Source organism: Alligator sinensis, unplaced genomic scaffold (assembly GCF_000455745.1).
Source record: "Alligator sinensis unplaced genomic scaffold, ASM45574v1 scaffold560_1, whole genome shotgun sequence".
Lineage (NCBI taxonomy): Eukaryota > Metazoa > Chordata > Crocodylia > Alligatoridae > Alligator > Alligator sinensis.
The window spans coordinates 2,299,394-2,325,187 of NW_005841837.1; the positions used below are offsets into that span (position 1 = coordinate 2,299,394).

The window sequence follows — 25,794 nt, forward strand, 5'->3', positions numbered from 1 at the left end:
CAGGTATATGCAAACTGCCTCAGTGCTGCTGCTGCATTCTCCTAACCTGCTATGGATTGTGACCCTGGCCTTGAGTGCCTTTTAAAGGTGCTACACAATGTTAGCACTGTTAGGTGTGCAAACATCATTCACAGGATGAAGCCAAAGATTTCAAATAGGAATTCTTGGTGTGAAAACCATTCTGACATGTGGCTTTTTCTGAGTTCTTTGCAACAATTGCTTTGCTTTCTTGTAGTTGAGTGAAAAATGAGGTGACCCTCTTTTTTGAGGGGTGCCTTGGGTCTAAGGAGTTTGAGAACCTGGTGTAGAGCCTGTTCAGACCCAGGGGCACATGGAAGCAAGGTGGCTCAGAAGGAGGATCCAAACTAATCTACCTGGTGAGCATCCACAAGAGGGGGGCCCAGTCAGAGCTGTTCTATATCCTTTTTCTACCCTTCATTATGCAATTGGGGGAGGGGGGGGCTGACCTTGCAGACAAGAAAGCATTCTGAAACTCAAAACCTGGCCACGTTAATTGATAACGCTGCTGTTGGCCAAATCTCACCATGTGTAAGGAATGGCTTTGAGTTGTGAAAGCTTGTTTGTCATTCTTTTATTATTCTACCAAGACCTTGTTACCTGAAACCTACATATTATATGACCAAATTGCTACTTAAAGTCAGAAAGGGGGTAGGGGAGTGCTGGTAGAATGTCACATACGACTAATGCAGAAGCCAGGAAAGGCCTAGCTTGTCTTTCAGCCATATTGTTGTCAAATTTATAAGATGAGGAGTTGTCTTAGTCAGAAATGAAGCCAACTTGATCATGAATCTTGAAATACTTAGAGTATAATCCTATGATGCTATTTTTCACAGAATTGCCTTTCAGAATAGAATGAACTTCAGAGATCTCTAGATAGGGTTACCATATTTTCAGTATCAAAAAAGGACACATGGAGGGGGCAGTGATATGCCTATTCCCTGCCTGTGCAGCTCCTGCACATGCACTGTCTCTTACCCAAGAGCAGCTTGCTGGGGCCCATGTGCAGAGCGCTTGACACCCCCCCAGTAACCAAAGCTGCTAGCCCCTGGGAAAGCAGAGGCAGATCAAAAACCGAGACATTTGTTTGCATTTTAAAAACCTGCACGGACATGAGGATGGGGCCAAGAAAGAGGACATGTCCAGGTTTTCCTGAACATGTGCTAATCCTATTTAAGTGCTTACTAAAAACAGGTGTAGCCTAGTGTAACAATAGTTTTTTGTGGACTTAATTTATCAGCTGAACACATCTTTAGAGTGTAACAGTACAAAAATACAGCTGAAGTAGCGTGACTTACTTTAGGTTGCAGTGAGTAAGATGATCACTGGAGTGGAGGAAGCAGTACTCTCTAATTTTTTTGTGTTACTTCTTTGGAGAGCTTGTGCTGTATTTATTTGAGGAATCTTCCTAACACTGTGTTGACCAGAACACAACCTGTTCCATATCTTAAATGAAACGAAGTTTTTATAAATTGTCTAATGTTATGGAACACTTTTAAATTTAAAACATGGCGCAGTGCGAGTGGCAACCTGTTTTATATCTCTCTTTATACATGGAAATCCTTAATAGCGAAGGTGGGAAACCGCAACTGCACTATTAAAACCTGTACGGGAAGAAACTTATTGTTCTACAAATAAGCAGCCTATTCTAATTCCTCGTTACAACTGAAATGACAGCTCTTAGTTTCTGCTGATTCTTGCTACAGTGCTAATGTTGGGTTGCTGTGTCACTCTTGGCAAACTATTTGAAGATACCCTTAGCTAAACCATACTATTGTTGAAATGCCTGCTGTTATTGTTAGCACCCTGCTGTTCAGCAGTGTTACACAATACTGTGTCTGGTCTGTCAAAGATAATGTGTCGGCAACAATCTCATGTGGGTGAATGGAGGCCTGCTGTATTGACAGAGAAGAAAAGGCTTGCATTACTTGCATGAGCTCCTGCCTAGCCACTGTTCCCTCCATCACATGTGCTGTTGCTGCTGGGGTCTCTGGGCTCTCCCTCTCTCCTGCCTCCAGCCCTGTAGTGAACCTCCCTGGTCTGCAGGGGCATGGGGCAAAGAGGGGTGCAGGTGTGTAATCTCTGGCCTGCCCAGCATGCAGCCCCTGGCCATGCAGAACTTGGTCAACCCTGGGGTAAATCTTAGACTTTTATTTATTTATTTATTTATTTATTTATTTATTTTAACCATTCACTGGATGCTGTTTTGAAAGGCTAATCTTGGTCAATACAAAAATAACCATTTGGTTCTAAAACTGATGTGGGAGGTGTTGGGAGTGTGGGTTTCTATTTAAAAACAACAAAAAAAGTGGTTTTCTTTGGACCTTTTAGTTTTTGCCCTGAAAAGTTTCCAATGCTCTATATTTGCTGTACAGCTCAACCTGATATACTTGGTATTTAAGGAGAGATCACTATAAATCTTAAAAAATAGTTAAATGGCACTTCATATGTTGATAACTAGCAGACTGAATACAATAAGTTTAATGGTGGATTGGAGATTTGAACATGGAATTCCCAACTGACAGTCCTGTATCCTCCCCTTTTTGGCCTGCAGTACAGTTAAGATAAATTACCTAAAGGTGTAACTCCAAAATTTAAAATGAAAAAGTAGGGTTTCTCATTTTTATAGAAATATGCTGTTTATGTGGAATGCATTTCCTGTAAATGGATAGCACCCATATGGCTTTCTGCATGTAACACTGTTTACCAGTTTCTGAACTAAAGTAAACATTCTTTCATTTTATTTGTGGGGCTGACATTTTATATGGATAAAGATACTGCTTCTTATCAAAAGAATTGATGTTTTTGAGTGGCTGATTTTTTATTTATTTATTTGTTTATTTTTTGATTGTACCTCATCAATATTAATAGGGCATGGCAAAGTCTCTAGCAATTCTTATTAGGACTCCCTATTTCTTAGTGCTAGTTCTCTAATAACAATTAAACAGGCTATTCTTTAATACTAATGCATGGACCTATTCTATTTTCTTACCCTAGAATCAACTTAGCCAATGTAGTAATGCCCTGGAGAACTCTGAAGAATTACTAGAATATGCTGCACGCTCACTGGACGTAAAGGACCCTGAGGAATTTTCAAAGGTAGAAAACTAATTTGATGTGAATTAAAAAAAAAAAAAAAAATTACAAAAAAACAGTAGGCATACTATCTTTTGACGTGAATGCAGTTTCACCCTAAACCTGATGCTGCAAACTGCTAAAGTGGGTAGAATGTTGGAAGATATGGAAATATAGCAAGATTCTCTGGGAAGATGGGACCAAGTTAGGCATAATGATTATAATGGCTTTTCTCAAACTGCTCTAGGAGGCTAGAGTGTTTCTAATAACTGGTTCTATAGTAAAGATTAAATTTGATTTGCCTGATGGCAGTGCTAGTGCTGGAAATGACAGTAGCTAGAAGTTCAACTGAAAAAGCAATTGCTTACTTTGAAGAGCTTACAGAGATGTATCCCAGAAAAGTGGGATAATTCCTTAGCCATCTTAATTGTCACTGAGTACAAGAGAAGATTCTATAGTTTGAATGAATAAGTATGTAGCATGTCTGTCTGAACTGAACCTGGTATTTATGTAATTAATTAACATTTACATTTGATATACTCTAACGTTAATGCAGCCTTGCAAAACTGTCCAGGAACTTTATCAGCCCTGGTACAGAACCTGTTTACCTGTCCTCTTACCATAGTAACTGATGATAAAATAGCTAATAACTCCTCTGCAGAAGAAGGGGGTACCTGGTATAATGGTCCAGTAGAATTATGCAAGGCTTCATTAATACTAGGCAAATCAGACCTGGATGGCACAATTATAAAGATGAAGTATTGGCCTTGATGTAGTATAGAACAAAAAAATTAGTTTCTCTTCCATCCTGATATTGAAGGGATGTCACTGAACTTGGAGCTGTAACACTGAGCCATTCAGTTTAACTTTTTAATAGATCTTACTATAACTGTAAGCTCCTCAGTGTAGCTTTTTGCTGTATGCCTACAGGTGTTTTAATGTATGCTTGTGAAATATATATCTAGCACAATGAGAGCCCCAACATGATTTGGGTCATTTACTGTAGCTTGTGTACATAGCTTGTAGCTTGTTTATCATAACAGACTTGGAGTTAAGGGGGGAAATGAGGCATATTAGAAGGGCAGGGGATTAGAAGTGCAATACAACTAGACAACTGGTAAAGTAGTTCTAGCAGTACTATTACTGTTCTCTTGGATCCATGTTCTTTTTGGTTATTGTAATATATCGCTACTGTTACTGTACTAATGATCCAGAGAGCCACACCACACCAAAACTGAATTACTTGTGATTTTTTTTTTAAACATTTTAATATGATGACAAAGCTATTGGAATATTTCCAGCAGATGGGTGGGAAAAATCACAGAAGTAATAGTGTAAACTTCAGCCATGATCAGCTCTTGCTTTCCTGTCTTGAATCCTAACCTTTTATGGGTTTTTTTGTGTTTTGTTTTTTTGTTGTTTGTTGTTGTTGTTTTTTTTTTTTTTTTTTTTTAAAGAACAATAACTGCAAAGCCAAGTATAGCAATTCTCAAGGGTTTAACAAGGGTGTGGTGTTTCTTTTTTATGGCTTAATTTTTTGCCATTAAAATGGGGCTTAATATGAACTAAAATTTGATTTTTAAATCACTGGTTCTTAACCTCATAGGATTTGAGGCATTCCTCTCTAACTCCTGTGAATTGTGACACCCATTTTAAAAACTATTACAGTTCTTACCTCCTTGCAGTGGGGGAGCTGGCCCTCCTAGGGACAAGCCTAAGACTTCACTACTTACCTCCTTACATTTCATGGCACCCTTCAAAGGATCTGGTGGCACCCTAGGGCAGTGGTTTCCCAACCTCTTTTATTTTATACTGTGGAATGGGATGGGGCACACGGAGCCAGCTGCTTCCCTTCTAGGGCTGCCCAGCCGCCCAGCTTTAACCCTGCACGTGACTGCCAGAGGTGGAAGCCGCTCACCTGGGCGGATAGATGGGGGTCCGAGCAGGAGGCTCGTACCACAAGACCTGGCAACCAATTCTTTGTGGCCTGGTACTGGGCTGTAGCCTGGCTTTTGGGAACTTCTGCCCTAGGGTGCTATGTCACCCTGTTTTGAGAGTCACTGGATTAAACAGATTTTTCCATCTCTAGGTAACTGTATTAATAGACTTTTATTTAACTTTTTTTTAATGGCAAAAACCATTTGGGGCACTAAGATTGTATGGTATTTAAAGATGCTAGAGGCCAGTTTAGTCTAATCCCCTCTAGTATTTATATCTTGCAGTGTATTAGTCTGGTTCAGTATATGCTGCAGTCTTACTTTTTCCAGCTGTCTCTCAGTACACATGTGCAGGGGTTTTAGGGCTTTGTATTTGGCTTGTCCCAGCTGTTTTAACAAATTTGATCATTAATGCCTCTTAAGAAAATCTCTTTTCTAGTGTTCTTTATCTCGGATACAGCAAGATGAATTGCAGTTTTCTGTTAAATACAGCAAAAATAAACCTTATTCTTTTAAGCATTTTAATTTCCTTAAACAAATGTTTAAGATGCCAGACTGACTTGATCAGGGTGGTTTTTTGTTTGGTTTGGTTTGGTTTTGGTTTTTTTTAAATTTAGAGTCCATTTCATACACACAACGCAGTTGGCTGTGTTTTGTTGTGGACACTGTTGTGAGCACTATGGTGCATACCTGAATTTATTTTTAGATCAGTATTGCTACACTAAACTAGGCTTGAGATGAATACACTCTTTAGGATGTCCTGAGTGTGTGGCCTCAGGTTAGAGTGAACCCTTTTTTAAGTAGCCATTCAATGGACTGGAAAACTGGTTGCTTAATGGAAGCAGGTCTCTGAAACATGCAACAGTGTCATTCAAAATATGGGAGTACTATACCTTTTTTATAGAGCAGAGTCTCAAATGACTCGAAGGATATACAACAATGTAAGGTGGCTAATGACTTCTGGGGATTGTCCATTCAAGATCAGACAAAAAACAAACAAACAAAATCAGGTATTTTTTTTTAATGAGTTTTGCATGCAACTTTAGACAAACTGCATTCTTCTCCATCTGAGCCAGAGGCACCAGTTTTAACCTGCGACCAATTAAATCATGTCTTTAAATTGAAATGTCCCCTTTAGGGACTGTCCTCTTAACACATTATACATCTGTTCATGTTCATTGCTAAGCAGAGCCAAGCATACTATTAGTCTAGTAGCTAATAAGATTCATTCAGCTTTAAATAACATGCAAAATTCCTTAGTACAAGGAATAGTCTGTTTTAAATAACTGACTTGGAAAACATTTCAGTGTTGGGAGGACATGCTGAATTATATTCAGTTCACTGTTAAACTGTTTGAATTTTGCAACAGGAATAATATTTAATGAGTTTGACTTCTGCAAACACTTGAAACAAACTGAAAATTTTTGATCCTGGTTTAAATTGTTCAGTGGGAAATTAGGTGAGGAGAGACAATGAATACCACTAATGACTAGCTTGACTGACAGTGAGTGTAGCTGAGAGGAAAATTTCAAGTATGTGTTGGCACTAATCCTGTTGCAGAATTGCCTGTGCCTCATGCATGCAATATTGGGTCTTTTTCAGCTAGCCATATCCTTCAAGGCTGAGGATTTAAATGCTTCCTTCGCACTACAGACTCCTGTCCTAAGTTATAGCACCACCAGAGACTGCATGCCATCTTACCACATGGCCCAGAAGTGCCTGAGGTGTATAATGGAGTGACAACTTCCTCCTTTTTTTTGCACTTCATGTTGCTTCTTTTGACATAACTTGGTCTCTTGCATCTTATCTGTTATATGCTGCTTAACTATAAAGCGGGACCTTTAAATGCCAGCTTACCCTACCCCACTGGGTGTTGGATGTAACCAAGGGTGATCCTTGACCCCATCCACTTGCATTTTTTTTTAATTATCCATTTCCCCAACCCGTTTATGGGGCCTTCTCATTAATTAGACCAGAGCAATGACAATGCAATGGTTTTTGGGATTATTTGGCTTTTGGTTGTCATTGATATACTGTGCTTACTGGACTTTGACCCCTACAGTGATGGCTGAAGTTGGTGTATTACCTGTCCCAACATGAGCAAATGCTTCCCAGGGTAATCTCAAGTCATGCAAAAAGCACAGTTGATTACCATACTGGATAAACATGGCGGGGGGGGGGAGAATATTTGTAGTTGTAAGGAGCTGGATTGGCTGGACCCCAGCCCTGCAGAGCACTTCTTGTTCCTGGTTTGTTGCATGTAGTACTTTCTTATGCTTAAAAAATGGCACTGAGTATAACTAGAGCCTTTAATCACTGTTAGCCAATTGATCAGATTAGTTGGCAGAAGGAAAGTGCATGGGTTACACATTCAAAGTGTAGTGGAACAGGTACATCTCTTTATACCTTCATTTTACATTGAATAACTGTGGAAACTGGCTTTCTTATTCAGTCATTAAAATTCAGTTACTAGTTACCACACACATCCATGCAGGTATACCCTGTTTTACTACTTTGGTATACAATTAGTTGTTTCCTTGTTAATTAACTTTTCTTTTAAACCCCTCTGTCATTCTGGAAATATTACTTACCTTCCAGGTACCATTTGCAGGGTCCTCTAGACTAACTGGATTGTTGGCTGGGGCTGGGTACCTGACAAGCGCTAGTTTCAGATCCCAGTTCAGTCCCTGGCCCCAGCTGACCATTAGATGGTTTGTTGGCATGTGGGTTTTTACTTGCTAGTTCATGGGGTGGAGGAGGGGCAGGATCAGTCTGCTGGGCTCCCCCTGAACCAGCAAGTAAGGTGTGATGGGATTCAGATTTCCAGAAGTGCATGCCCTGCCATGCATGTGTGGCATGGCAGGAGGCTCAGTTGTTTGGACTGGCTGAGAACCCATGGTGCCTTTAAATTGAACATTTGTCAAAGTCCATAATGTCTTAGAGCCAGGCTTGGAAACTACCTAGGTATGCAGGTAGGGCATCTGTTAATTTTGGTATTATCTGACTGAGTAACAACAGCAGACTTTCTTCCCCCCCCCCCCCCCAATCTTTTCAAAAAACACTTAAATGGTGCAGGAACACTTATCCTTTCAAATAGAAAAGATTATTCACTTGGGTAACTTGGTATTGTCCCAATAGAGGCTCCAGCATCAAAAAATCACAAATTGTACCTTGTTTCCACAAGGTGCAAGATTAATGTTTTAACTTGCTTTAAGTCTACTCTGCTTCAATATCTAGGTACTGTCTGTCTTGCTTTCTTTCTTCCCATATCCTGCAATATCTACATTCTTCAGTGCTGCTTCCATATGGGCTTTGGTCAAGGACCAGATGCTTGCATCAACCTTTACTATAGAGTTTTTGGGGTGTTTTTTTTGTTTGACTGCTATGGAGTTGTTCTATACATCAAGGTAACTTTTTTTGTTTTGTTTTGTTTTGTTTTTTCTTTTTGTGGCTGGTATCAGCATGGGAAGTTGGTTCAGTCATAATAGATATCTTGGTGATAACCAACTGCTATATTTGCTCATAATGAATGAGGAGTGATGTCATGCTCCAAATTTTTCCAGGAAATGGCCCTTGAATCTATTACTTCGACAGATTTTTTTTTTTTTTTTTTTTTTTTTTACTGAAAAGCGTACTCAGTGCCAGGAGAGGCTCCTTATTCTATATCTTCTGAAATCTTTTAGACTGTTCCTGCCTTTTTGTGCCTGAGATGTCCACAAAAATCCAAACCATTACGTTGTGAAAAATCTCATAGTGGACCCACATTGTGTGTTTTCACTTGCTAATGTTGCCCACTACTATTTTTTGTCTATTCTGTCCTTGACATCTAACCTGATTATAAGTTTGGAAGAGTACTCCTCCAATTTCTTTGGCTCAGGGCAGCTAAACTTCACTTCTACCACCCAGGGAAGATTGGCTTGACATTAGTGTGGATGCCACTGTAAATTAATGTAGTAGGAGAGGATAATGATGGTGTCTTCAGGGATGCGGGTCTCTGACCTAAATTTTATCACCGTAATTCTCGGCAAAGTGTACTTTTAGATCAAATGAAAGGAAGATTTGGGGCACCCTCACCTTTTTTAATACTCTCATATGTGTACACAGAGGCATAATGTATGTGCACGCTGATCCAAAACTTTCTTGCATACACAGTAGAAACCACACTGACCATTCCTGGAAACCACATGCTGCTTGAAGTAACAATTCTGTCTTTGCAGCTGTGCCGTAGCACAGTTACTAAACCAGTTCACTAGAACAGCAGTTAACCTCTGGGAAATTAGAAACAATTTCATCAGAGCTCTATCTAATGGGATAGATCCTGGGTCTACGATGGAACATTTTTGGTGTTAACATCTACGTTTTTGCTTCTAGTAAAAGTAAGCCTAGTTTGAAAGGCTTCCAAAAATCTGTCCCTCTTAAAGGATCAGCTACTAGAAACTGTAAATAAAGCAGTCTTCAGGAGAGGCTGCTCAGGAGACCAAAGTGCTGTATCTTTGTGCACATAACATTATTTTGTCTTTGTTCTGCCTTTCAAAAGCAATCTTCTCTTGTAGTAATTGAGAAGTGGCAGCTAGGGACCTAGGTCTGCTCGTTGTTCTTCACCTTGTGGATCATGTGCTGACTTTTTTTGTTTTTGCCCAGTAAGAGACAAACTGCTCTAACCATGTTTCCTTGTATATAACATGCACTCCAATTTTCAGCAACTGTTTTGGGAGAGAATGCATGTTTTATGAGAAACTAATGTTTTTGTTTAATGAGGATATTGCCTTGGTGAAGAGGGCATTTGGCTCAATTTCCACTTTTTAAAGTTCTTTTGGTACCAAAACTAACAAACCCTATGTTTATTCACTGTCCTTTGCACTGAAGTGAACTTCAGGTTTGTTGTTGTGTGTTTTTTTTTTTTTTTGCTGTATGCAGGCTAAAAAGGGAAGGAAAAGGTGTGGGATGCCCAAATTTGCTGCCCAGCTATGCATCAGATTTGCTATATTGAGCAAAGGTCACTGAGGATCGCTGTGGTTTGTTTGCAAAAACTAAAACTGCTCTATATTTGGAGCTTCTGAGAAGAAAGTGGAGAATTAGATTGACTTAAACAGTAAAACAGTTTCTCCTAAAAATTTAAGCCTCTCACTGGTTTTTAAATAATTAAGTCCCATTAAAAACAAAGTAAGCACTCTATAGCCTGACTTCAAAATAATTAGTTATGTAAGTTTTATTGTCTTAGTACTCTAGCTCTTTTTACATTGAAGAAGAAGAGAACCTCTTTGGATTTGGGGAGAAATTAAAAAAAAAAAAACTTTGACACACTGAATAACGTGGGTAACACTGGAAAGCAAAAGCCTAGTAATTTTTGGAATTGGCTTGGTGTGGCTTTCAAAGTTGATTATTCTGATTTTTTTTTTTTTATTAGCGCAGTTCTAACATGGATTAATACAAGCTTTGTGGAAAGAGATCTTATTTGGCTGCAAGTAATAACCTTGATTGGCCTTTTTTGAGCTAAACAGCTGTGGGGTTCATACTCTTAACTCTTCTTGCATGTTTACTGCAGTTGAGACTTGCATGAAAACACTAACTGCCTTCTCTCTCTTCTCCCTGATGTGCACCAAGGCTGCCAGACAGATCAAAGATAGGTACAGTACAAAATCTACACTTTTTTTGCTTCTAACTAATATTTTTCACTGAAGTCAAGCTTTTTTCAATCTGAAAGGAGCACTCTAAAAGCTTTCAATTTCTTTTGGATTTTCTTACTTGCTGTTGAAAACAAGACCCAAGACTACTGCAGCTAAACTACTGAAAGGCTATTAAAATCACTTATGAGTGTTTGCACTTTGCATGTAATCACTTTCATGCTCTCCTTTTTATCTAGTTCAAGGGTCTGCAACCTATGGCACATGAGCTGGATCTGTCCACCAAGTGATTGGATCCAGCCTGTGAAGCTTAAGCACATCTGCATTGATTTGCCAGCCAGAGATGTCTGCAACAATTCTGTGGGAGGCTGGCAGGGAAGGGGCAAAGTGGTGGTGCAGGAAGCAGTGGCTGGCACCAGGAGCTGGGTCAGAAGAGGTAGCCTGCCTTTGGAGCTAGCTCCATTTAAAGCATCCCACCACTCCAGAAGGTTGCTGATGAGTTTGTTTGGATGCCTCATGAAGGAGGATGGGAGACTTTAAAACAAACAAACAAACAACCCCCCCCAAAGTAGCTATCTAGTTCAAAATTTCTATTGTGTACATATCAATGATGTTGACAGCATTCCTTTGGATTCATGATTAGAGTATCATGATTTTATATCTTAAATTCTCTACAGGCTTTATTATTTCAACACATCTGAAAAAATCCCATATAGTTGGTGCTTTTTCTAGCTGCTTTATTCTAATGTTTACAAAGACTGAATATCTTTCTGGTGATTATCAACAGTTCTGCTCTTGATGGGTTCACTGTCCATGTTAGACTCTTAACTATGGCATCCTCTTTTTGGATGTGAAGTCTTCAAACCACTTTTTCCCTCAAAGTTGATTAAAATGCTACAATTTAACAAGCATTTTTATTGTGAAAAAGCTTAAGATAAACCTAACTCTCTTCTGGACCAGTTCAATCTATTAATCATGCCCATCAATCTGAGACCTCTCTAGCAGTCTCCATGGATATTAAAAGCTGTTTTTAAAGCTCTTGGATGCAAGCTATTTGTGATGAATAGGTTGCTTGCAAAAAACTTCCAAAATGTACTACTTCCACGGATCAAGCAGACTAATGTATCCTGAAAACTAAAATGAATAAACTGAATGGCCAAATTGTCAGAAAAGCTAAGGCATATCAACGCTGTCCAAGCACTGTACCAGACAGCACTGCTCTGTGTACTGCCTCTGGATCTGGAAGTAATGTGGCTACATTAGTGAAGCTCTGTGCTTGCAAAGGTAATTCTAGTTTTAGGGGTGGGCATGGCACGTGTCCAGTACAGTGGTTCCTTGCTCGGGCAGTATACATTTTGTCTCTCGCTTTTCCTACTGGAGTTCATGGCCAGGTGAAATTGGCATTCCTTGTTAATGGAAAAGCTGATTTTTCTCTCTTCTTCCCCCCCGCCCCCGAAACAGAAAACATCTTTCGTAGAAAAGTTTTGAAGAGTGGTGGTAGCAGGTGTTCATGACAGCAGATGTTGAACTGTCTGTCAAATAGTTAATCCTTCATAGATTCTTGGGAACTCCTTTTTTAAGTGCTGCTAGTTGGAATCAGGGTTGTCAGGTTATGAACCAACTAAAACCAACCACTTCCTGGAGAAAGCTTGAGACGCTTCCATGAGCCTCTGTCAGGACAGCGGGAAGGGAGAGTGAGCCTAAAAACAAAGTGAAGATGGAGGCAAAACTTGAACCGTAGAGCAGAAGTCACACAACCCATGGAACTATATGATCCAGCCCACGAGCTGTTGGGTTGGATTGGATTGTTGCTGGCTGCATGCATGGCATGCAGGTTGGACCCAATGCTGTGCACATTGCAGGCAGCACAGTGAGTTGGTCCAGGGTACCACATGCAATCTCTGCCCTAGACTCCCTGTACCACTTGCAGCACTAAGTACAGCCCATGCACCTCGTGCATGGTGAGCCCTGCGGCTGGCATTTGCTGTGTGGGGGGCTTTACATGCTGCACATTGTGCAGGGATCAGCACTGGGCATATGCTAACCAGTTCTTCATGCCAGCTCCAAGTTTGATGGGGTCCTTCATGGAGCAAGTGCCTCATGCTGGTTTCCTGTACCATGTATAGTGCATGTGGCTAGTCCAGACCCACATGCCATGTGCAGCATGCACAGGTCCCAGGGCTTGTGTGTACAAGGCCCCTGGGGCTGGCACAGGGCATGTGCTGCCTGTAGCACAGGGAGGGGAGGGGAAGGAGGGTCCAGGAAATGAGCTACATACAGTGAGCAACCCCTTGTGCTGCTTGCAGTACTGGATCCATCCTGTGTGCTTCAGGCATTGTGTCCCACGCTAACCCTGGGGACTGCATGCACTGTGAGCCCTAGGGCTTGTGTGTGCTGCATGCAGTTCATGGATTGGACTTGGCAGTGCAGGCTCTTCTCAGGGTGGAGAGTTTGGCCCACAGACTGACTTTTTTGATGCCCATCTTGGGGTTGGACATGCCACGCTGTTTTAAGTTTCAGCTGATCTTCAAATTGGTTAAAAAAAAAAAAAAAAAAAAAAAAAAAAAAAAAAAAAAAAAAAAAAAAAAAAATTTGTTAACAAGGAATTAGTTGTTCTGGCAGTTGGTGAAAGCTTAACTTTTTGATCTAAAGAACGTCCACAGAAAAATACCACTTTTTACTAACACGCTTTTCTTGCCGTTAGAGTCACAATGGCCTCAGCATTCCGCATCTCTTTGAAACCTAAGGTCAGTGATAACATGACTCATTTGATGGTGGACTTCTCTCAAGAAAGGCAGATGCTCCAGGCTTTAAAGTTCTTGCCAGGTAAAACTAAAGTATTTATGACTAGATGAATTTTTGTGCTGCAGCATCAGGGATGAACAATATAATTACAGTAAAAGCTGTGTTAACCAGTACTTTGTTAGCTGGAAAACTATTAACTAGCATCCCAGGGATGCGGCAAAAGTGAAACCCGGAAATGGTACTTCTGGTTTCGCCGCCGCTGCGAGCTGAGTTCTTGCCACTTTGGCCCACAGCCCAGGGCAAAGCAGCCTGCTCAGGGCCCTCCTTCCTGTCCCCTGGCGCACTGATGCTGGGGAGAGCACCAGACAGTGCATATTTGATTAACCGGCATCCCCCATTCCCAGGGGATGCCATATAACAGAGCTTTTACTGTAGATTGCACATCTTAATGTGTGGACTTCTCAGAGAACCATAAGCATTTTCTTCAGCACTTAAGATTATAGACCCATAATATTCCTATGTTGTAAAAATATGCATTTTTACGTGTAATAGTTCAAATGAGTTAAGGCACTAGCCAAGTTAAGTCAGTAGAGGTGGCAGTGGCACTTCTGAGTTCCTTAATTCATTCCCTGCTATCAAGGGTACCTCCTTGCTAGCTAAACTAGCAAGATATAAAGTGTAAAACTAATCAAAACTGTGTTTATACATAATGTGCCCCCATATAAAATTCCTACAGTGCTAGGGATACAAATGCAGAGGCAAGAATTCTTCTCTTAGGACTTTGCTGTATTCTAAAAGATGGTGCAAATTTTAACTCTTTTGTATTAGATGTTAATTTCATAGATTTGTTGATATTTGGGTTAGAAGGGACCTTAGAAGATAGTCTGACCCCCTGTCCTGGGCAAGAAAAAGTGCTGGGGCAGATGACCCCAGCCAGGTGCATGTCTAGCCTCCTCTTGAAGACCCCCAAGGTAGGGGAGAGCACCACCTCCCTTGGAAGCCCATTTCAGATTCTGGCAACACTTAACCGTAAAGAAGTTATCTTTGATGTCTAACCTGAATCTGCTCTCTGTCAGTTTGCGGCCATTGTTCCTAGTTAGTCCAAGGGGTGCCCTGGTAAACCGAGCATCTCCTATTCTTTGCTGCCCCCCACGATGAATTTGTAGGCAGCCACAAGATCGCCTCAGCCTTCTCTTGTGGAGGCTGAAGAGATCCAGGGCCCTCCATCTCTTGTAGGGTTATGCCTGTAGGCTCCTAACCATATGAGTGGCCCTCCTTTGAACCGTCTTAAAATTCTCCACATCCCTGTTGAAATGTGGCACCCAAAACTGGATGCAGTACTCCAACTGTGGTCTGACCAATGCTGCATGAAGGGGAAGCATCACCTCTTTGGACCTGCATTGGCAGGTGCGTGACAAAACATAATAAAGTGCAGTTAGCTTTGCTGATCACTTTGTCACATTGACTTGTGCTCATCTTGGAGTCGACAGTGACTCCAAGATCCCTTTTGGCTGCTGAGAAGGTCCTCCCCCAGCCTGTAAGCATGCTGGCAATTCCTTCTTCCTAGGTGCAGCACCTTGCATTTGTCTTTATTGAACTGCATCCTGTTCTGTTCCACCCATTTTTTATTTATTTTTTTTTTTAACTTTTTTTTCCAACCTGTTCAGATCTGCCTGGATTCATTCCCTACCCTCTGGCGTGTTAACTTTACCCCATAATTTGGTGGTATCCACAATGCCTTTTGAGAAAAATCAATATTATTCTAATTTCCCCCCCGCCCCCTTTTTTGGACTACACTGTGGGAGTAGCTGCCGTGAACTCATCCCCAAAGCGGGTAAAATTTCCATCCCTGCTGCATCTGATTGACCCAGGGGTAGGGGGAGCTCCAAAGCTGTACCTGCCCTACTGTAGCTGGACTGTGTTGGGGAGTCAGGGTAGTGGTAGTGGGTCAGAAGGGGTAGCCTGCCTTCTGGAGCTAGCTCCATTTAAACAGTCCCACCACTGTAAAAGATTGCTGATGCATTTGTTTGGATGCACAGAACACAAATGTCTCTAGGTACAGCAGGCTACCCAGTTGCTGTACATTGTGCTATCAAGACCAGAATTTTTTGTAATATCACGTGACTTTAATCAGTAACTGTTTTCAAATGTGATCTGAAACCAGTACACTTCAATCCATTGTTCCACCTCTGTTTTTAAAAGATGGTAGCAGGTGGAGGGGACCTGGGGCATCCCCTCTATTGTTGGTACCCTGTTGCCCAGCCCTGCTTTGCCCCCTCCGCTTCATGCCAACAAGGCACTGACAGTCACTTTTTGAGCTGAATCTGGCCAATTGGCTGTCACTTCTGTCCTTATTTGCCAGTTTATAACCAAACTTGATGGGTGGGAAGAGCTTGCTGGAATATGAAATACTTAATTTGTTGGTCATATGCCATTTCAAGTTCCTGGTGGCTTTTTTTTTTAACTAGTCATGCCTTTTTATTCTGTGTAATGGTAAAGTAGCTTCTAAGCATAGGCTTTGAGACTAGGATCTTCTTTAGTCACTAACGTAATTCTTATTGTCAACTAGTAGTTGATACTGGCTGAAATCACGCACGTGCTTCTTGCTCTGTCTCAAACCCCTTTTGAGATGGGGCAAGAGGCATGTCTGGAAACAAAAAATGTTCCACACGATGCAAGTTTGTAGCACGGGGAGAAAATTAGACCCCTGGCTATGGGGTCTAAAAAAAGTGGGGCAGGACATGGTCCCAGACTGTGCCCTGAGGCAACCAGAGGCGGGGTCCTCCACAGAGATGCTCTGACTGCCAGAGCATCTCTGTGGTTGGCCCTCGCCCTGGTGCTGAAGCACACAGCTTGCTAGGCAGCATCCTGCAGTACTAGGGCTCCAGTGCCAGTAAGTAAGGGGTTGGGGGGGGCAGCTGGAGGAAGGGGGAGGGGACTATGGGGGAACCCCTGCTGGCCGTGCCTCCCCACCCCAGCATCCCCATAGGAAAAAAAAATAAACCAAAAAAACCCCCTAGTACTTGCTGGCAGTCCAGCTGCTGTCTGTATCACTGGGGCCCCACCCACACAGTGAAGGGCAGAGGGACAGCCCCAGCCTGGTATTAAATTTTGGTATTAAAATACCAAATTTTAACAGGGTGCTTTTTACCCCCTCGTCCAAGGCACTGATGAAGATGTTGAACAGCGCGGGTCCGAGGACCGAGCCCTGGGGGACCCCGCTGCAAAATGACCCCTCCCCCACCCCTCTCTGGGTGCGGCCCTCCAGCCAGTTAGCGACCCATTTGACTGTGCAGGTGTCGACGCCACAGTCCCCTAGTTTTGTAATGAGAATGGGGTGAGAGACGGTGTCGAAGGCCTTCCTGAAGTCCAGAAAGACTACGTTCACTGCTACCCCTGCATCTAAGGATTTTGTGACCTGGTCATAGAAGGCCACCAGGTTGGTCTGACAGGACCTGCCTCTAATAAACCTGTGTTGGTTGTCCCTAAGCATGACCTCCCCTGCTGGCCCCTCTGTGGACATGCGCCAGGATAATTCTCTCAAAAAGCTTACCCAGGATCGAGGTCAGATTACCTGGCCTATAGTTCCCTGGGTCCTCCTTCCTCCCTTTTTTGAATATGGGAACCGCACTGGCCCTTTTCCAGTCCTCTCGCACCACACCAGAGCACCACGAATGCTCGTAAAGCTGTGCCAAGGGTCCCGCAATGACCTCTGCTGATTCCCTCAGCACTCTGGGGTGGAGGCTGTCAGGACCAGCTGATTTACATATGTCCAGTCCCTCCAGAAGTTCCCTGACTAGGTCCTCACTGACCCTAGGCCTGGCTGCCCCTCCCCTGGGGCCTGAGGGGGTCCCAGCGGACTGGCTGATCTGGTCCCTGCTCAGGAAAATGGAGGCAAAGAAATGGTTAAATAAGTTAGCCTTGTCGTCTGGTGCGACAACCGGATTTCCTAGCGTGTCTTGCAGAGACCCCACATTACCCGGTACCTTCTTTTTGCCCCCTATGTATTTTAAAAAAGGACTTCTTGTTGTCTTTAATCCGGGTAGCTAGTCCCAGTTCCATCTCCGCCTTGGCCTTCCTTGTAAAGGAAGAAGGTTGATATGTTGCTTGCATTGCTTACTTTCCCACAAATAGGTACAAAGTTTGTCTGAGGCAGGCTACTATGTATAGATCCTGAAACATGCACAAGAACATGTACAAAAAAGCACTGTTTCCAGTAACTTCTACTGTGCAGCTGGCTGTTCTTTTCCCCCCAGTGTTAGTGGGTTGGTTGTATTTTTAGTTATGAGATAAACTGTTTTTATCTCTCTTTAAACAGGGATTCTTTGTAATTCCATTTGAAATGGAATTCTTCTCATGCAGTGGCTTTTAAACAGGGCCCCATGGGGTCCTGGACTTTTGTCATAGGTTATTTAGGGGGTCTCCATAGAGACTGGGGGTAATAGTAGTGGTTGACTTGGAGCTGCATGTATTTAACACTGAGACATTGCTTACACTTGCCTGACTCTGTTTACATCTCCAGAAGTTCTGGAGGCAGGCAGGAGCTGCCACCTGCAGTCTTCAGCGCACATGCACATCTGGCAGCTCTGCTACTCCCTCTGTAGCTTTCCTGTCAGACAGCAAAGTACATTCTAGGGAGGCATCAGCTGCTGAAAGGGCGATGGAAGCCATCCAAGTGTGGGCATATTTATATATGGTAGTAAAGATGCAGTGTGTGTGTGTGTGTGTGTGTGTGTGTGTGTGTGTGTGTTTCTTCTACCTGGCAGAGGTGGGTTTTACTTTGCCAAAGCAAGTTTCTGCTCCTGCTAAATAGCTTTGGGTGGGCATGCACTTCACTTTTGCCAGCAGAGCTAGAGTAGTATAGATCAGCCTTCTTTCCCCCCCCCCCCCCCCCCCATGGGGTACACTTTCTGCAACTCCATACTGGTAAGGGTGTCTTCAGTGTGTGGTTTGGTTTTTTTGTTTTTGTTGTTTTTTTTTTTTTTTCCATTGGGAGATAGGGGTCTTAAATTTGTCTAAACTTATGATCACATTAACCACTACATTTTCATAGTAAGGGTGTTGGGTTCATAGTTACAACTTGCATTTCTAGGTTTTCAGCACTTGTGCTATAACACCTTAAGTTGTATTGGTACATTGAAAAAAGTTGTTTGTTAACTCTTCAGCCCTGCATCAGCCACCCCCAGGCACTAATGCATCTTTTCTCTTCAGTGGTGATTTAGCTCTTAAGCTAGTTTTGTATCTTTTATTGTCCTAAGAGACATGAATAAGACCACTGAACCAGATGCAAATTATAATGTTCAAGTATCTTCATGTATTTCAGCCTAAAAAGTGGCTCTGGAAATGACAACATTTTACTTGGCAGATATGTTCCTGTAATAGTAGCCCAAGTATTGGAGGGTGGAGGAAACTCATCCACTTCTATCATATTTCTTAAATGCCTTTTGATATTAAACACTGGACATCTCTTTTCAGCCCATGAATATTTTGGTGTTCAGAGGCTGAAATGATTTGATATTTGAACTATTTCCAGCTAGTAGTGTTTAAAGATATAAGCCCTTAAACCTTGAAATAGTATGCATGATCAGATGTCAGTCAAACACTATAAAACTGTGTAATGTTATATTATAACATTACTGCATGCATGTATTATAATTTTACTCTACAGAGCAGAATAGCTTGTTGCAAAGTGTTCCAATTTGTGGGAATAAAGTACAAGGAATACTTTAAAGGGCTCTGAAAATAGCTTTTGAAGAGGTCAGGAAATTGAGTGGAGAACTACCTTTGCAAAGGGGTCCTTGTGTCCACATAAATGTGACTCCCAAGGCTTATTGAACATAGCAGGACGTAGTAATTTAAAAGTACAATTAATGTCTTAACCTTCTGGCTTGGGCAGGCAATTATTTTGGGCAGAGGGCCGCTTACTGAGTTTTGGAAAGCCATCAAGGGCCACATGACAGGCAGCCCAGGGCAGATAAATATTAATTTTCTAATTTTTTTTTTTTTTTAGGGGCCCCACGGGTCAGATAGAATGGCCTGGTAGGTTGTATCCGGCCCCCAGGCTGCGTTTTGCCCACCCCTGTTCTGGCTTGTTTGCTCTGTGTTCACTGGTTTAGCTTCAGAAAAGTAGTTTGTGAAGTTGTCTGTATGGTGAAGTGACTGCCTACCTGCAAGGCTTGATCTTTTTAATTAGGGATGCAATGATGAAGATTATTGGCTGATCATTAACCAGCCATATTGGCTGATACCAGTCCGATAGCCAGTATGCAGCCTGGCAGATTCGGGAACAGCATTCAGCAGGTAAATCTGGGAAGGGGCAGATTGAGGCCCCCATGGTGAGGGAGGGAGTGGGGCAGGCACTACCCAACTCGGGCAGTGATTGTGCCCCTGGGAGCGGGACTGAGCCATGGGTGGCTCCTTGCTGCTGTGTGCACCTGTGGGGGAGGTATGGGGGGCATGTGCCCCCCACATTTGTGTGCTGGGGGAAGGCAGGCTGCCCACTGCAGGCTTGAGGCCAGGGGCTGCACTGGGCTCTTCCCAGAGGGAGGGCTGGGTTGGGCCTGCACTTGGGGTGGGTGGGAGGAGGTGGCTACAGGGTGGACTACAGCCACACCAAAATTATGGTGCAGCAGGGAGCTGCCCTCCAGATAAGCTGCCTGCAGGTCTGTCCTGCTCCCAGCAGGGTCACATTCACCACTGACTGGGCAGCCTCTGCCCCTGCCCCACTCCTTTCACTGTGGGGGCCTCAATCTGCTTCCCTCCCCCCAGCCCAGGCTTACTGGCTGGATACTGCTCTCCAAGCTGCTGGGTTGCATTCCTGGCTGCATGCATGGCAGCTGCGTGCATACATGTGGCATTTATTGATGACATTATCAGCTACACCAGCCAAAAAAAGCCGATTGTCAATTATGTTAACTTTATCAGTGCCAGTCCAATGTGGACCAGTAAACTGATACAACTCTACTATTTAAATTTTCAACTGTTTCTTTTCTTTTCAATATTACATTCTTCCATGTATAGATTACCAGTGTACAAGCTTAATTTGAGCCTCTCAGTATTTGATGAATTTGTTGAGAGAATTTTTAATGCAAGTTGGGGAGGCTGTCCAGTGTGCTTGAAGGTGCTCTTTAGGTAGTAGTTATCTGAGGATGCTGATCTGCTCTAGTAAGACTACCCAGTCATTATCAAGGAGGATCAATAAAAAGCATCTGGTTACTCAAATCTGTTTTCTGAACCAGCTTATCACTATCATAGTCATTACAAAATCCTCAATGCATTGGTTTTCGGTAAAGAGGGACTGACATTTACTTTTTTCAGTAAATATATTTTTTTTTTAAATCGGTGTGGGAGATTTCAAGGAAAACTAGATATCAAAATGAAGGGATTCTAGACCAGTCTTAAAAATAGCCTTGTTCCCAATGGTTTCCGAAGTGGGAAATAACTGCTTACTCTTAGCAAGGGTTTGAAAGAAAAATAAACTAGCAATTGGTTACTTCTACCAAAATATTTTATCTTAGTACAGGCTTACATGTTTTGGTGTATAAGTTTCATTAACCTAGTATCAAGTACTCTAAATAGTTTATTTCATAAGGCATGTCTTAGTACCTTTTGTAAACTTGAAATATAGGATAAGTCTCTGAATGTGACTATATTGTATCATCTCTGATGGAGTCTTTCTATAGGATAAACTGTGTTCTTGCTATGCAATGTTATGAGCGCTCTAACAAGAGTTGTTTAAAAAGATATGAAAGAGAAGTAGGACAACTTAAGAGCAGAGCACTTTTAACAAACCTTTTTAAAGAAGTTATTTTAACCATAGAATGACAATCATTAATCCCTTCCAAATTTAACTAGGGAGACCTTATTATATGGTACTGTTAGTAGAATATAAAATCGGCTCCCTTTCTAGCACTAACTTGTATTTCTTATCAAAGTGATCATTTTAATATTCCCTTTCATATATGCATTCTAAGTGAAAGTCTGCCAGTGCTTGTTGAAATGTTGGAGATAGAATAAAGTTGGTGAAAGGAATGAGTGCAGTTGAAACCAAGACAATTTACAATCCTTTGCTTAGGAGAACAAAGACTGCAGTATTATGATTAGTAAATCCTTTTCATCAGTACTTTTAATGTTCTTTTTGTCTCTTGCAGTTCCTAAAGCTCCAGAGATAGACACAGCAGAGTGTTTGGTAGCTGACAACACTGTAACAATAGCCTGGAGAATGCCAGAAGAAGACAAAAAAATTGATCATTTTGCTCTGGAATATAGGAAAACTAACTTTGATGGGCTTCCTCGTGTGAAAGATGAAAGATGTTGGGAGTTAATAGATTATATAAAAGGCACTGAATATACATTATCTGGTAATAATTGCTTATACACTTCTCTTGAATGACCTCAAACAAGATTGATATAACATTTGAAATTGGCATTTTTGATAAATTCAGCATGGAATAAAACTTTTCTTTGTTTATTTATACTTTGTATGCACCATAGCAAACACATAAAGTCCTTCAGTGAAAAACATTTTGTAAAAAGTAAAATATCCAATAAATTTTAAAAGGGCTTTCAAATGATCAGCTGTGGGGGCCTTATTTATATAGACTCCATGTGTCCTTATTTTTAGTTGCTAGTCTTTCTTATTAGAGGCAGAATTAGAACATTCCTCCTTACTTTTCTTGAATGTTGTTATTGTTTGGATCCATAAAATAAATAATTCTTCAGTACTTTTTTCACCCCCCCCCCCAGGTCTAAAATTTGATTCCAAATATATGAACTTTAGAGTACGAGCTTGTAACAAGGCGGTGGCAGGGGAATACTCTGATCCAATAACTCTGGAGACCAAAGGTAAAATTTGGATTGCATCTTTTAATAAATATTAAGAAAATGGTATCTTGAGCAGCAAGGAATATGTAGCTTAGTAGAATTTTATGTAACTGAACTTCACATCAGATTGAGCTTGGACATAAGAATTGTATGAAAAATAATACAGCTTCTTTTGGCTGGTATTTTTCTTTAAATAAAGAAGCCAAAGGCAATAGATAATCTGCATTAGAAACAAGGTACATTGGCAGGGAACTTCAGTCTAAGCTGCTTTACTGATATGCATGCTTGTCTTGGCCAGCACTTGTTTTCAATTTGGATGGTACATCATCTCACCTGAATCTGAAAGTTGAAGATTCTTATGTTGAATGGGATCCTACTGGAGGCAAGAGCCAAGAAAACAAAATAAAAGGAAAGGAGAATAAAGGCAGGTGAGAACTGTAACTTTTTGTAAGACTTATTTGATGCCTTAACTTGATTAGGATTAATATGTCTATGGCACTGGAGCATCTTTATGTAAGTATTTGCTAGAAGCATTAAGCTCCTTTTGAATGGACACGACTATCTTATTGCCAGCATTATAGGCAGTTTCCTGTACATAATGTTATGCCAAAGGCCCCAGCTACAGGTCTTGCCTGGCACACCTGACTGCCTATAAATTGGACCAGGAAGTGATGGATGGCAGGGGTGGGAAAACAGCAACAATACCACCTTTTTTCTTGTGTGCTGTGTCCCCCAAAAAGATATTCCTCCTTCCCAAAACATGGTGCATGGAGAGGGACTTTCCTGGAGTAATGACTGAATGCTGGCCACATGCAGCAGAGGTGAAATCCACTCATCGGCCTCCCTTGCCTTCTCTACTGCTCAGCTAAAAAGCTAGAAGTTTGCCTAGCTGTCTGTGACAGAGTTAACAGTTGTGATGAGATTAAATCTCTAGCTTTTGGCTGCAGAGCAAGGTGAGGAAGTGTTGCAGAAGAATGATCTTCACACCTGCCACACAACCTAAGGGAAGCACAGAACATGGCAATCACTCCAGTGTTCCCATGCTTCCATTCTGGCATGGAAATGAGCTCCCTTGCTTAAGATGTGAACTCCAATTTTGGATGGTTAACTTTTTTGGGGGGGAAAAAGGAGGGTGGGAGAGTAGGTATGGTATGTGATGTAACAATGGTCTGTTCCTCTTTCACAACAGCACAGTTTCTTCCCAAGAACCAGGATAGGAAGGATTCAGTAGCGGGTTAAGGCAGCACTTCTCAACCCCTGGGTCGCGACCCAAAAGTGGGTTGCAAGAAATATGAAAGGGTTGCGAACAAACTTAAAAAACAAAACAAACAAACAAAAAAACCCATTCTCCTTTCAAAAGGAAAGAACATGAGAAACCATGGCTTTTTTCCCTTGCAGGGTGGTAGAGTTCCAGCCTGCAAGGGGCTGCTTGTGCTCCCCCCTGCCCCATACACTGGGGGTGGGGAGCAGCAGGTAGGAAGTGAGGGACAGTGGGTCAGGATTGGCCATTGTTTACAAATGGATCCTAGTTCAAAAAAAGTTTTGAAAACTACTGGGTTAAGGCACATGTAGCACAACTTGAAAGAGGTTTGTCAAAAGGGACTTTCTCAGTTGGATTTTCTTTCCAATATCCAGTTAGGCGCTCGTAAGATATTCTACATAAGTCTACTTTACCTTTTTTTTTTAATTCAGGAAGCTAACTTTATTTTAATTTTATTAAACCTTCTTAAGTGCCTTGGTCTCGCTTCTGACATGCCTGGATTCCATAGCATAGTAAAACAAATTAGACTCAAGAGCTAAAGCGATCCTGTTAATGTTATCAGGATAGTTTCATCCATTTCCATGTAGGATGAAACAAAAGAAAAATGGGTTTTATACAGATGCAATCCTATCTAAAACCCTTCTTGAAATGGTAAGGGATGTGTTCTAGTGTCCTGACTCTTAGATTTTATCTTTCTGTAATACTGCAGAATTCTTTGCAGTACTTGTTTGCAAGATTGCTGTTCTTAGCCCTTAAGTTGGCTGTTATCCAGTAATATTGTTGAACTTTTGAAGTATTCTTACTTTTTTTGCAGAGAAAATGCTACCTTTTAGACTTGGATTCTTAGGATTGAGGTCTTGAACATCCAGGTCAGGGGTGAAGGAGCTGAAGTTTTAGATTCCTAGTTGTATAGCCATGAATTACATAAAAATTAACTGCCTCACATCAAAGGGGCATACAGTAACTGTCCCCACTTTTATCAGTTTAATTTTGAGGAGCTTCATATGCTTGCTCTTGATCACTCAGACATCTCAGATGACTCTATCTTGCCTTGGATATGGCTTTTATGAAATGAATTTGACTAAACTACTGCTCTTAAATTCTGGTTGAAGGCCAGTCAACTTTGGGATATTTCTTGGAGTCTTAGTTGATTAGAGAGGTCATCGATGATAAACTGAAATAGTAACAATAACAAAAGGTGTCAGTGAATCAGATAAAATTTGCAGAACTTAAAGGAAGGTTGTTTAGCAAAAATTATAGTCTTAATCTTCAGTAAAAATTCAGGTACCATGTCCAGAGTTATTTCAATATTATAAATAATAATATGAGGGTTATTGCATTTATTTCACTATACTAGTAATTATGAATAAAACTGGCACATTGCATTATTAGATAATGGAAGATATCTAACACTTGAATACAAACATGGTTCCAACTACTGCAGATTGCCTGTAGAATGATTTTCATTTTAAAAGACCACTAAGATTTGTCTTGGGTAGATGTGTAACAGCTGACTAGTAGTTTTTAACAGTTGCTTATTTCTGTCTGACAGTGGCCAGATTACTGTGCTGAAGAACAATACAAGGTGATGACCTACCTCCTCTTAATTTTAGGATCTATCCTCCTAGCTTTGGTTAAAAAAATAAAATAAAATAAAAATGGTGCTTTTTATTTTATCTCTAGAATATTAAATAAGTGAATCCAACAGCCTTTATCAATAATCAAAACAGTGTATTTCTACTTTTAGCCTAATCTGAATTAAAAAATACACGGAGAAGATTTGAGGTGGTCCCATTCCTTGGGGCAGGGAGGCTGTTCTCCATTGTTAGCACTTTTCCCAAATTTTGGCATGCACCACGACTCTTCCTGAAATCAGAGTCCTGGATTAATACTTGGATTTCAGTATAATATTCTACTGTTTGCATAAGTAAAAAAAAAATAAGTGCCTAAGAAACGCTAATTCTTTTCTTATATACAAAGATGGAACAAAGCCAATTTCTTCCCTAAAAAACTGTTTAGTCATTGTCCCTACTCCTATACCACACCTATGTATAAAGCTGTTGTGTGTGAGCTAGGGGTGCACTGATAGAGATTTTGGGGGCTGATATAAATTATTTAAGGAGGCATATCGGCCGATACTGATGGATACAGCTGCCTCCTGGTGGCAAGTCTGTGAGGGCGCATAGGGGGGCAGATCAGTGCCTCCCATGGTGAGGTAGGGAGGCAGCAGGCGCTGCCCAGGGAGGCAGGGGTGCTAAACAGTGGTATGGCTTATGGGGGGTGGCTACCACCACTGCTTGCACCCTGGGAG

General features: G+C 41.5%; 1 protein-coding gene across 4 annotated transcripts in view; it reads left to right on the forward strand.

Moving 5' to 3' along the window:
* FSD1L (fibronectin type III and SPRY domain containing 1 like) overlaps positions 1 to 25,794 on the forward strand; it is a 51,565-nt gene that overhangs the window by 12,089 nt on the left and 13,682 nt on the right. For 2 of the 4 annotated variants that reach the window (XM_006015463.3, XM_014519603.2), the window contains exons 4-10: positions 3,016 to 3,117; positions 10,635 to 10,657; positions 13,359 to 13,480; positions 21,550 to 21,759; positions 22,145 to 22,243; positions 22,521 to 22,650; positions 25,036 to 25,068. In XM_006015463.3, coding sequence (XP_006015525.1) covers positions 3,016 to 3,117; positions 10,635 to 10,657; positions 13,359 to 13,480; positions 21,550 to 21,759; positions 22,145 to 22,243; positions 22,521 to 22,650; positions 25,036 to 25,068 — 719 coding nt within the window. The remainder of the gene's footprint in view (positions 1 to 3,015; positions 3,118 to 10,634; positions 10,658 to 13,358; positions 13,481 to 21,549; positions 21,760 to 22,144; positions 22,244 to 22,520; positions 22,651 to 25,035; positions 25,069 to 25,794) is intronic. The other 2 variants (XM_006015464.3, XM_014519607.2) reach the window with 1 other exon arrangement.